The following is a 12,950-nucleotide window of genomic DNA, read 5'->3' on the forward strand; positions in this document are numbered from 1 at the left end:
GTTATTATCATTCTGTCCCTCGGATTACTGTGTATGATACACGGCGGCACTGGATGCGTTTAATTGCCAGCGACGCTTCGGACTAAGCGATAAATAATAAGATTAAGGTAGGAATAGTGGATTTGGATGTTTATGAAAGGCCATAAGTCTCTCGTATAGTTTATGCGCTATTCCTTAGTTTTTTGTTTCTGTAATTTCTTTGTTGGGTGTAAAGCTTTGTAGTTCTCGGGAAATTATGCCTTTAGTTATGTAATCCTTTGAATATTACATATTACATTGTGCAATATTAGAAATTAAATGAAATGAAAGTGCCTGATTTGGAAACAACTGCAATGGACAACTCAGTACAAATTGCAAGAAACAGCGTCATACCTAGGGGCAAACTATGCCATAACAAAACTAGCCTTACTAGCCTAGAACTAGATACTAGCCTATCATTTGCATGTTTGTACTAGCTAATCTTTGAAACGGCTGGACATTTTGACTTACCACTTGTAGACTTAGCTATACTATTTACTTAGTGTCTCCCTTACGACTTTGTGTGATAGGAATATTAAAAATAAACAAATGTATAAATTGATGATTGTTTACATAAAAATCAGTGACTGAATACCCAAATTAATATTTACGAAAGCGGGATTAAGTTTAAAGCATACCAAAAACTAGCTATCTAACTATAACAGAGGTAAAATCCAAAAAGTTAATTAAATTACCAGTTGTCAACCGCAAACTACAGACGCGGTACACGGGATGTAAAATCCTCTCGTTTGTTTCGGATGATATTTTAAAGCACTGTCATTTTCAAATATCAGAACAATAGGTAAAAACTGGAATGAAAATCGTAGTTATAATATATCACACGTTGTAATGGGTTAAAGATAAGCGCTTATTGAAACGAAGGTGCCATTACGTAAATTAGAAGTTGAGTTTAAATTATGTTATCTGTATGTAGGCTATAATCAGTCTTAGGTTAAATCTTGAATTAATAAATATAATGTAAATGGTGGAAGAACCAGTGATATTCAAACAGAGAGGGGTTTTAAAAAAATTGAGACAATATTCACTTATTGTAGTGAATAATTGGTATTGTGTCAAAAATTATTCTCTAAAAGTTTATTCAATCGTAGCCCAAAATATCTTCATATTAAACGCTGCGTAATTTAGTGAGATCATGGAAAGTAATCTTTATAAATCATATTTTTATATAAACAAAAGAAATTTAACTAAATCAGTCTACAGTCGTTGTGACGTCGACGTCGTTATGGTATCACGACAATCGGCGCCGCTGTGCGTTACGGAATTATTGCGTTGCGTCGTTCCGATGAAATACTGATTTAATTAACAAACTACCTCCGTTTTAGTTTGGGGAGAATTAAAGTGATTGAATGGTATTCCGCTGTTGGATATATTTAAGTACATACGATAAATCGTAAATTGTTATGAAATTTGTTTGGTAACGTCACTACTTTTAAAATAATAAATTGTTAAACTTTATTAATAGCAATTTATTCATAACACAAATAATTACACTATCACAAAATAATATATTATGTGAGCGATGTGGATCGATTCCTTAATGTAAAACATATTTTTTATATTAAGAAAATATATTTTTTATTGGAGAAACTACATGACTACATAATTTAAAACATAATATTTTCACAATAATATAACTAAAATCAGTATTAGTAACCGCTGTATAACAATACAAAACTTTTTAAATAATATTTAAATTATTTTTTAAAAAGTTATTCTACATAATAATAAAATTTACTTAAAAAAAATATTTTGATTAATTAAAAGCTCGGTTGCTCCAAAAGTCTGCTAAATCCTTAAAATTTTCACAGCACAGCATTTGCCTTCTTGGACTACGATATATTGGACTACTGAGAATACTATTGAACTTCCTCACTAACGTGGTCACTGATTCCATTGTGGATTCATCCACACCACCCAAACTCGCTAAGGTGGAATTGAATCTATCCAGTGCCTCTTCAATACACCGATTAATGTCGCCAATACTTCTTTTATTGGAAATAATAACCGTATCATCGAAGGACAATCCACTGGCTGAAATACTGCAATTCACTACGTCAGGAAGAGTTCTTTCTTTCTTCCTTATAGTACTAGCTACAGAAGCCAATTTATCGACAGAATTGAAGATATCGTCAATTTTGTCAAAAATGTCTTCTATAGATCCAGCCGATATAATGTCACTGTTGATGAAATAAAAGGATGAGTCTCTCGTTTCATCCATTCGCAAGTCATGTAGAAAGTCATCGTATACCAGAGCAGATGTAATCGATGTTTCGGGCAATTCTCTTCCAAGTTTCCTTTGCACCTTTTTGAAGAGGAAAGACGAGTTAAAGGTGGACGTCTAATCATCTCAAATCCAAATTGCTCATGACGGGTATCAGTGGAGATGCCTGGTCTTCCTCGGTGTCTAGGTCTATCGGTTTGCCCCATTCTTCCTCCAATTTCCTCCACTGCTCGTTTGCGGCTAGAATTACGTCAATATCTATCAATGACCTCATTTTGTTCACCTTTTTTCAAAATATAGCAATTGGGAGACTAATACTTGTAAATTGCGTTGTCAACTGCATGTAAAGAACTGGTTTAGCAAATATGATGCCCTGGTTTATATACCATTTCCTTTGGGGTTATTTTGTTATCTTTTTCTAATAATCTGTGACTAGAAAGTGTTATCTTTTTTCTTATTTAAACTACCACTCTATTATCTTTTTATTGCTAAGGATTAGCTACTGCGGTAGATTATAAACAAAAAGCGGATTAGGATTATTTTCTGTAATAATATAAACAATGCTAATGATTTTGTTATTGTGTTATTTATCTGTTTTCATGTTGCGTTGCGTTGCGTAGAAGATTATAGGATTTTCTAGTTAATAGCAATAGATTAAAAGCTGCAGTCGTACGAACTTTTCTAACCAAATCATAGATTGACAAAGATTACTCACTCCTAACAAGAAAACGTAACCAGTTTTGACAATTGAAATAGTAGCGTAAAAAAGTTTTGTCATGCTCCGTGGTAAAATGTGCCTAAAATATTTAATATATTTATTTATTAGTGTGTGAATTATTTATTGGTAAATGTTCTCCAAAAATATTTCTTATTTGTCAATAATTCAAAAAAATAACTGACAAATCAGCTGTTTGTGGGTTCATTCAATTTCAAGGCGGCGAAGTATCTTTACTTATCAAAGAATCAAATGTAATTAATCTAAACTATGTTGTTATAATGCACAGAGATTGTATCCAGTGTAGTTGCACCATATGCTGGTCAAAGTTACGCTGCTACGCATTGCATGAAGAATACGTTAAAAGAACTTGTTAGTTCATGTAGCCTCCAACTTACTAAGGGTAACTTAAGATTATTACATTGCATTAACTGTCGTTATAATCCAGACATTTTTTATATATAACGAAGACTAAGTTGGAATACCTCGTAATAGTACGTATCCATTACCACGCTTAACACGCTTGCTGTTAATAGGCAGAAATAGGTGTGGCGGTGGTGCCGCCGGAGTTGAACCTCTGGTATTCTACCACCTTTAAAATACATACGACTTACTTTAAAGAATATAGAATAAGTAAATCTAATACCGAAATATAATTATAATACGTAAACATGTTTAATATTTCGAGCGAGAGTACCGCTCTGTCACTTTAATACTCCGCTTAACTAAAACAAAAATAGTGTATTAATAAAATCGGTATTTGATTGACCGTTATTATTAATACTCGTTATTGATTGACTATAAAAAAAGAGAAAATCGATCGACTGAAAAAATAGAAAATAAAACAGTATTTTATATAACTTCAAGCATAGACGACTGTTTCAGGTTAATTAAAATATTATTTTAGCTTAGATGATGTAATCGCAAAATGTTTATTACTATGTGCTGGATAGTGTTATAGAAATATCTATAAAAACAAAAAACAACAAAATATATAATACATAAAATAAAATCATAAATGTTACCCATTTTACATACACAATATCATATCATATACAATATTTTACACTATTATAAACGTAATAATCGTGACCACTCAATACTTTACTAATATTTCTCATACCTGGAAAATCCAATAACCAGCTTACGCAACGTAAACGTAACATAAAACAGACAAATAAAACGAAAACAAAATCATTAGCATTGTTTACATTATTACAGAAAACAACCCTTTTGTGAAACAACTTGTAAACAAAATTTTAGTTAGAATGCCTAATCCGCTTTTTGTTTATAATTTACCGCAGTAGCTAATTATTGACAATAACAAGATAACGATCCTTCAACAGTAGCTAAAACAAAAGAAAGAGATAACATGCTCTTATTGATGAGTAATCGGGCTATTGGAAAGAGATAAAAACAGACGCTAATGACATGCAAATGGTTTATAAACGAAGGTACCACATTTGACAAATCAGTATTTTTCAAGCATTTGACGTAGCAACGTACCTGTTCTCTTAAGTCGTGTTAATTTATAAGAGTGCGTAACAAAATGAGTTCGTTGATAGATATTGACACAATTCTATCCGAAAATGAGCAGTGGTTGAAACTGGAAGAAGAATGGGGCAAACCGATAGACCTAGACACCGAGGAAGACCAAACATCTCCACTAACACCCATCATCAGTACTTTGGATTTGAAGAAGTCCACGTTCGACTCGTCTTTCCTCTTCAAAAAGGTGCGAAGGAAACTTGGAAGACAGCTGTCTAAGAAATCAACAACATCTGCGTTAGAATACGAAGACTTTCTCCACGATCTGCGAATGGATGAAACGAGAGAATCATCCAAACAATTTTATTTCATCAACGGGGAAATCGTATCGGCGGGATCGGTAGAAGACATTTGTGACAAAATCGATGATATCTTCAAATCTATCGATAAATTGGCGTCCGCGTCAAGTACGATAAGGAAGAAAGACAAAACTCTTCCTGACGTAGTGAACTGCAGTATTTCAGCCAGTGGATTGTCCTTCGATGACACGGTTACGCTCTCAAAACCTAGAAGTATTGATGACATTGACAGATGTATTGAAGAGGCACTGGATAGATTCAATTCCACCTTAGCGAGCTTGGAGGGCGTGGATGAATCGACAATAGAATCTGTGACCACGTTAGTGAGGAAGTTCAGTAGTGTCCTCAGCAGTCCTTTAAACTGTAGCCCAAGGAGACAAAGGCCGTGTTGTGTAAAGTTTAAGGAATTGGCAGACTTCTGGAGCAACCGAGCTTTTAATGAATCAAAATTTGAAGGTAGCATTTAGGTTAAATTTAATGTACGTTAAGGAACGTATGTCTCTTATTTTATGTAGACTTAGTATTGTTAAAAAGTAAAAAAAATGTTAAAATATTGTATTGTTAGTAATTATTGTAGAAGTTTATTGTCAACAATTTTTATGTTACATTTATGTTTGGTAGGTACTGAGTGCATTACTATTATTATTATTGTCCTTTTTGAATGTTTTCTCACAAGTTGTTTGTTAATATTCCAAAAAGTGGAAATTTTACTTGAAAATAAAAAATAATGTAAAATAAGTAGTTACTGCATTTTACTTGTAACTTTTTAATATATTTAGGAAGATAGCTAGCTAGATAGCTTTAATTTTGACTGTTCTATTTAAAAATACTTGCATTACTTTATCGTATTAAGTACATCATCTTTGTTGTACAGTTATTTTAAGCGATTGTGACAAAGTAAATAATCTTCATCATCAAATAAAATAGTTTATTTTAGGGTTTAAGTTTCTCACAAAATATTTTAGACTGTAATTTTATTTGTGCGATGAATAAAATTAGTATTAAAATAGAAATAGTTTCTTTTATCATTATAAACATTCATAATAATTCAAATTATTCAGCCGTGCAACTACAACTATATTTATGGAACATGATTATAGTTAAATTATTTTCATAATTACAATACAGTAGTCATTTAAATACAGTCTCTTTGCTGTAAATAGTTATTGCCATCCTGGTTAACATCCATTAACTGATTGCAGCTTAGCCAGAAAAGGTACAGTAGTCTTGTTAAGCCGATCATGGAGGAATTACTAGCAGACTATATCGAATCCGCTTACTTATCACAAGCAGTTATAAATAGTAAGCTTTAAAACAACGTTCTGAATGTAACAACCTAAGACATTTTATATATTTTAATGAAGGTAAATAAAATATTATTTACGAAGTTATTCTCATATAAATTAATTTAACTTACACTATTTGATTATTACCTACAGTTCCGTAGTAAATATTAGTTCTCATAAACGGGACAAACACACCTATTACTTAATTACCTGAATAGAGCACAACAAATAGAAATTCATGGTTCATTAGCAAACAAGCCTTGGTTCCAGGACCTCGTCCGCGGGCCAAGTTGGACGCTAAATCACGGGGTAGCTGTGGACCTCGATGGGAACATACGGGAGACAAATTGGAATGGGAACGCGATGGAACGGATACGTCATATTCTCGGGTATAACGAATCACGTTAATTTCACGTTTTGTTCTATTAAAAAATATGAAATCATGTACCTATATAATATCAGCTATTTTTACTACAATATTATATGTATAATTTATAATTAGATTTCTATATATTTTACACATAACTTTTATGGTGAACAATTTATTGATTTGACTAACAACACACAAATATAAAACATTGGACGTTTTATATTAACATATGATGCTGCGTAACCCTACAATTTTGAATATTTGTTGGATATTGGAGAATTTGTATACATAGGTATACGACAATACAAGTGATCAGTGCCACATATGGACATTCGTGTCATAGATGACATAGAAAATAAATACGAAACCACAAACTGTCAGAACTAGAAAATAAATAATTTATTTCGACATCTACTTCGTTAGGGACTAAATTAGGAACCTTCTGTCTGCCAGTTCGGTGTAGTACCTATGGACTAGTTATCTAGTGACTCTAAACCGTAGAACCGTGTGTACGTTCGTCTATTAACGCAATACCCACCCGTATGTCCCCAGTACGTCGCGTACTGACCGTAAGCACAAACTTATTCGTGTTGTTCATGAGAGTTGGACACTTTGTCAATTTATGGCCGGCGCAATAGACCGGCATCGAGTGAAGGCAGATTTGGTTAATTGAGTTGCCGGATTACTTGCTATCCTTACTCATCGGAGAAACGCTTGCTTGGTGTCTGCGAAGCTTGGGATTAAGGCGTGGCAAACGCAAGGGTAGAACGTTAACGCTTGCATTTGTTAAAATAGTTAATTGAACAAAGACGTTTTTTTTTATAATGAATATTTTGCAGAATACTCTTAATATTAATACTTAGATAGGTACTGATTGCCAAATGGTATGTATTTGTTAATTTAAAAAAATCACATGATAAAAGGAAATAACTAAGGAATAACATTAGGAAAACTATATGGCATAATGATCTCAAAGGTGTGCAAGGTCTATTTTCAGTGGACTGTGATTCCCTCCTTGCGGACCGCGGACCTCCTCGAACTTAATTTCTCGCCATTTTTTCCCGTACAATTTTCAGAGACTACCTCTAAATAAAGAACCCGACGCCATAACCCAATGCTTCCGTTTGTTATAGCTTCCATGTGGCCCATGTTGCCAAAAAGGTTACCAACGCCTGATCTAAAGTATCTGTTAATCTGCAAGTATGTTCCATATGGAGTCAATGGACCGTAGTACAAGTCCCTCCTTGTACTACACAATGCAGCGAGATAGGAGTGACCGCCAAAACACAGTGTGTTAAATTAGCCACGCGCCGCTCATAATTGTAGTTGAAATGTTCGGAACGTGCCAATTTCAAAATTATTGACCATATAATAGGTTTCAGGGTGGTATTTTTATTATGAGGAACAATGGAATCCAATTTATGCTAGTAATCATTTTAAACTGTATGAAACTAGTTTTTATAATTGCTTTATTTTTCATTATGTTGCTGTTATTGTAGTAAAATGAAATATAACTAGAGCCAAAAGGTGGTAGAATCCTTTATAGTTCGACTCCGGCGGCCAGCACCACAGTATTAACAGTAATGTTCAACTCATACTTATCCGAGACGTTCCAACCTAATCCTCAGGGGTTGTAACACATACCTGTAAAACAAATACAGTTCTGTGGGTCACAACGTATCACCGATATCACCTTCTTATCTTATATATAAAATTCTCGTGTCACAATGGTAGTTACCGTACTACTCTGAAACGGCTTTACTGATTTTCACCAAATTTTATACGCATATTCAGTAGGTCTGAGAATCGGCTACTATCTATTTTTCATAATTTTCAAATGATTCAAATGATAAGGGTTGTTCACCCTTAACATTTTTTTATTAATATGGCAACACAACGTTTGCCGGGTCAGCTAGTAAATAATATATAAAAAAATACGGAATCCTTTTGGCATTACTTCTGTCCATCCATCTGTCATAGCCAACTTGCTCCGTAAGTCACTTAAAATCTCCTAATCCGATTTCTGTAATCAGATGTTGTCACCCGAAAATTCAACAAAAATATTATCATCAACAAAATCTCATTACCAAAATGTAATTAGTAAATAGCGATAACTAGGTCGACTCAAGACATCGGCAAACTTTGTCCCTTAGGAAAAAACATGGCGCTCCATTAGTGACGTCACAGCACACGGGCGCCCTCTCAATCAATTTGTACGAAATCGCCGAAGTGAAGTGATTTTTAATTAATTTTATGAGTGAACAACGCGGGTTACGGGATGTATGGAGTCGTAAATAGCGTGGCTTTCCTCTATGGCGTTTAAATGGCGATATTATGGCTGACTGTTATGACTGGTGGTGTTTAATATTACAGTTATTGTAATTGGAATTATGCTCATTTTACTGTATTGATAATTGAGTAGCAAAAATCGGTTTACTGTAATCGTTACATGTTTCGTTATTAATAGTGGTAATTGTTACATGTAAAATAAATATGTACATAAAAAAATTTAAATGTTTTTTTAACTGTCGTATTCTGCCATTCTGCCTATAAATTTTAGAAAATTATAGCTATTTTAAATGACGAATACGTGCTTTAATTTTTTTTTATGTTTTAACATTATTATAGATTAAGATATATAATCCTTGTACCAACATATCTACAATGAATTAACAAGTCTGCACTCAACCATACTGTTTTCAAACAGCAAAAAATGTGTTTTTATTGAAATGTAATCTTCCTCGAATTAGCAATTTTAATTGAAAGCCGTGATCATCAGTCCATGAAAATAAATATAAATCAATTACTTATATTTATCTTGTAAACAAATTTGCTGATGGAATTGTTGGAGTATCTGCTATCTTAGTTTTTATTTGACAAACAGCGTGACGGAGTGACTGCGGTTGACAAGCTCAGAGAACCGGGTTTAAGCCTGGTCAAGCATCTCAATGATGAATTTAAATTTCTCTTTTGTATCTGGGTGTTTGTGTTCTCCTTTTTAGCATCCATGATATCCGAGGTATCCCTGTGTGGAGCTATGAGTGTAAGAATTGATAATCATTAATAATATCGTTTTTTTGTGACCCGATTTTATTTCATATACTCGCTTTCGTCAAATTCATAGTAAGACAGTGTTTATATCATAGCAAATCCTAGTATGGGGTTATACATATTATTTATAGTTGCACCTTTTTGCAACTATAAATAATAATAAAATTTATACGTAATTTTTAACAAAAAAATATATAATCGCCTCTAAGCCACCCTTGTCCGCGCGACAGCATCGTCTGCCACGCACTAATTCAATATGGCCGACGTAAGCCATTTGCGTTCGCGCTTGACGCATCGCCCGTGAAAAAATCAATTACAATTTTTTGATAGCCACCCGGTGACCGGCTCCGTGGTATGGCGTCAGCTTTTTTGCCCAAACTCGACGATACACGCAACTTAACCCATATGCTATTGTAATAATAGATCTATATTATTACAATAGCATATGGGTTAAATTGCAACAAAAAAATTGTTAAAATTTTTATTTTTTCAAATTTCAACGTATTATTTAAATCTACTGATGTATATGTATATGTAATTTTTATAGGCAGGAATATAATGTTAGATTTTTTCTGATAAACGAAAAAAATACTATATAATTTTGAGGTACTATTGATACGTACAAAATATTTAATTTTATTCTACACATTTCTGATACGTACAAAATATTTAATTTTATTCTACACAGCTATGAAACTTTGATGGTAGTGTGGTAAAACGCTACAGCATTCGAAGTTAATTTTCAAATTGATCGAAACAAAAAGATTCACAGGTTGACGAAACTTCTATCGTTCAATCCGCTTTGTATCCCTTTTGAAGTAAAATAAAAAAAAATGTTATTAATATTCATTTTAACGAAGCCCTCTCCACATTACGAAGCTATGTAGCTAGTGAGCGCTTTCAATGGAGCCACTTCGTCATATCACGGGCAGGTGACACTACAATCTAGGTCTATAATAGACCGTCTATTATATATATAAGTACCACACAATTACGCTTCATGTTTATGTGGTTGACATGCTTTTATTTTCACAATCGTTTTTTACACTTTTTCAGGTTATGTTTCATAGGGATTTTCATAAATGTGTCATGCGTGTCATTTAGTTTTCGATAAGCCTTTTCGCTGAACTGGCTTTGACGTTTTTGGGAATATCGTACAGTGAATGAATGTCTGTTTTGATGTATTTTTTATTAAGTTGATATATTTATCGTGCTAATAATATTACTTTGTTCGAAGATAGAAGTGCGTGTGGTTGAACTACGGCGGCACCACTACCAAAGCAACCCTTTACCATCCTACATACTACTGATAGATCTCAGGTAGGACACTGTACCTATCTGGTATTGATTACAATGCCCATGGACAGTAATTGCCACTTACCACCAGAGAGGGGCAATAGATATGAAAATATATCAAAATTTTGACTTGTCAATTTATTTACTTTTGTAAACAATATTTTTCACCGACTGTACTTATATTTAACTAATCTATATACGTACGTATATTCTTTGTTGAATTAAGTTTATTTTTTAGGAGTATTTTTTTGAAAAACTTGAAATAAACAAGTTGTTCTATTTATACGGAAAATACAATTAGAGACCTCCGGTCTTTCTTTGCCCCAGGATCTCCAGACCTCCAAATCCATCCCTGTACGTCACACAACGAACCCTCAACATTAGATTGACTTATGCAGCATACTTCAAATAATAATTAAACCACCCTTCACCTTTCACCCTTTACACAGCTGCAGTGCATTAGCTAGGCAGACATAATGTAGCTCCTGTTAGAATACGATCGTAAATCAGCGGCCATTAAAGACACAGGTGTGTGTAATGCGTACGCGCATGATTGGGTACTATAGTGTAATAATTCTGATATTTGAAGGTAGACATTGAAAAGATTATAGGAATAGTGCTTGTTTATCTTATTGTTTGAAGTTTATGTTCATTTGACTAACATGAAGTATTTTAATCTTAATTTTTAAGCATAAAATAGACACGACAAATACATAACTTCTTTCCTTTACATAGTCTGTTAATACGAGTACCTATGTATAACGATGAAATGTATTGCCTTTTCCTTAGACAAGATCCAACTTAAATAACACCCAATATTTTTATAAAAAGCAGTCATTTTGTTATGTACTTATCCTTGGTATTGGATAATATTAATATACTACTTAGGTCGATAAAAAAATGATAAAAGGATAAACAAAAGATATGTACAATACTGTACACATGATGACATTTTTTATTACAATATTTATTGATTGGGGTTAAAACCACGTTTATTTTTGCAAATTAAGGTTTGATATTTAGAAAATTTATTTTTGCTTAAAGCAATATTGTATGTAACTTAGTAGAAACAACATCAATAACAAACTTAGATCATTTTGCACCACTGCAAATTAATATGCAATTTGCATATATTCAATACTATTGCATTACCTAGTACTGTATCATACATAGCACTAAATATCAAACGTTTTAATTTATTATGCAAGTTGCGCAGTTTGCGACGCGAACACCAAGTTTCGATACAACGGGACCATAAATTGATAAGATGTGGTCCAACGGTATAGACATTAAATATATGTAACTAACTGTACCCTGTCTTGTGCTAAATAGTCGCAGTAGCGTCGCTCCCGGGTCTGCACGCTTGGATTTAGACCGGTATTCAATTTAATTTTAATTTCAAAAATTTATCAAAGTTCTTACCAATTGTATAATATTGTATATTCTTATCTTATATTTAATGTAGAGTGTAATCTTCATTTAATTATATTTTAATTAATTAGAGCGTCAATTCTGTCAACGCCGTGTTCACTTGTAATTGTGGATACACGATTTGTTTATTTAAACTTTTTCACTATAATTTATATACGGGTATGCTAAGTTGAAGAACCTTTAATAAATAAAAATAATTTCTTAAAAGTTTAAGTTTAAGTTGAAGTCAAAGCCTATAGCTAATGCATATTATTTCATTTACTTTGATATGTTCTACACAAAACTGTGCTAAATTTGGATGATAAAGGTTAGGTACATGTAGTGTACCTTTGTCAATTTTTACCAAAATTCGGTGTCTAATTCAGCTGTTTCGCAGTAAAATATATTAATACTTATTATTCGATTTCCTTAATTTTAGTTTATAATTTTTTGCTTAATATTAGTCATTTTGTCATTCTTACACTAGGTTATCCAAAGCAAGAAAAAAAAAGATTACAAAGAACCCCGAGCAAGTTGACATTTTTATTCAAATCATTTTATTTTTAATTTTTGAATAAGGTAACATATGGCTGTTGGATGTCAAAACAATTTTGGACGATCGCTTATTCTACCACTGAGTGGCTTACAAATATATATAGGTTAAACAATCTAATTTAAACTTCAAAATACACATTTTCATTATAATAAATTCAAA

General features: G+C 32.7%; 1 protein-coding gene across 1 annotated transcript; it reads left to right on the top strand.

The window, feature by feature from the left end:
• Positions 1-4,044: 4,044 nt before the first annotated feature.
• On the top strand, positions 4,045-6,629 carry LOC140753508 (uncharacterized). Its single transcript, XM_073088158.1, has 2 exons — positions 4,045-5,278; positions 6,379-6,629. The coding sequence occupies exons 1-2, from the start codon at positions 4,525-4,527 to the stop codon at positions 6,501-6,503; spliced, it is 879 nt and encodes a 292-aa protein (XP_072944259.1). The 5' UTR covers positions 4,045-4,524; the 3' UTR covers positions 6,504-6,629.
• The last annotated feature ends 6,321 nt before the right edge of the window (positions 6,630-12,950 follow it).

The sequence above is a fragment of the Epargyreus clarus genome, unplaced genomic scaffold (genome assembly GCF_041222505.1).
Source record: "Epargyreus clarus isolate Ecla_fem2 unplaced genomic scaffold, WU_Ecla_fem_2.2 ptg000026l, whole genome shotgun sequence".
NCBI lineage: Eukaryota > Metazoa > Arthropoda > Insecta > Lepidoptera > Hesperiidae > Epargyreus > Epargyreus clarus.

Coding starts and splice junctions, on each gene's coding strand:
- LOC140753508 (XM_073088158.1), top strand. CDS start 4,525: ATGAGTTCGTTGATAGATATTGACACAATTCTATCCGAAAATGAGCAG. Junction 5,279..6,378: donor TAATGAATCAAAATTTGAAG/GTAGCATTTAGG, acceptor CCTTGGTTCCAG/GACCTCGTCCGCGGGCCAAG.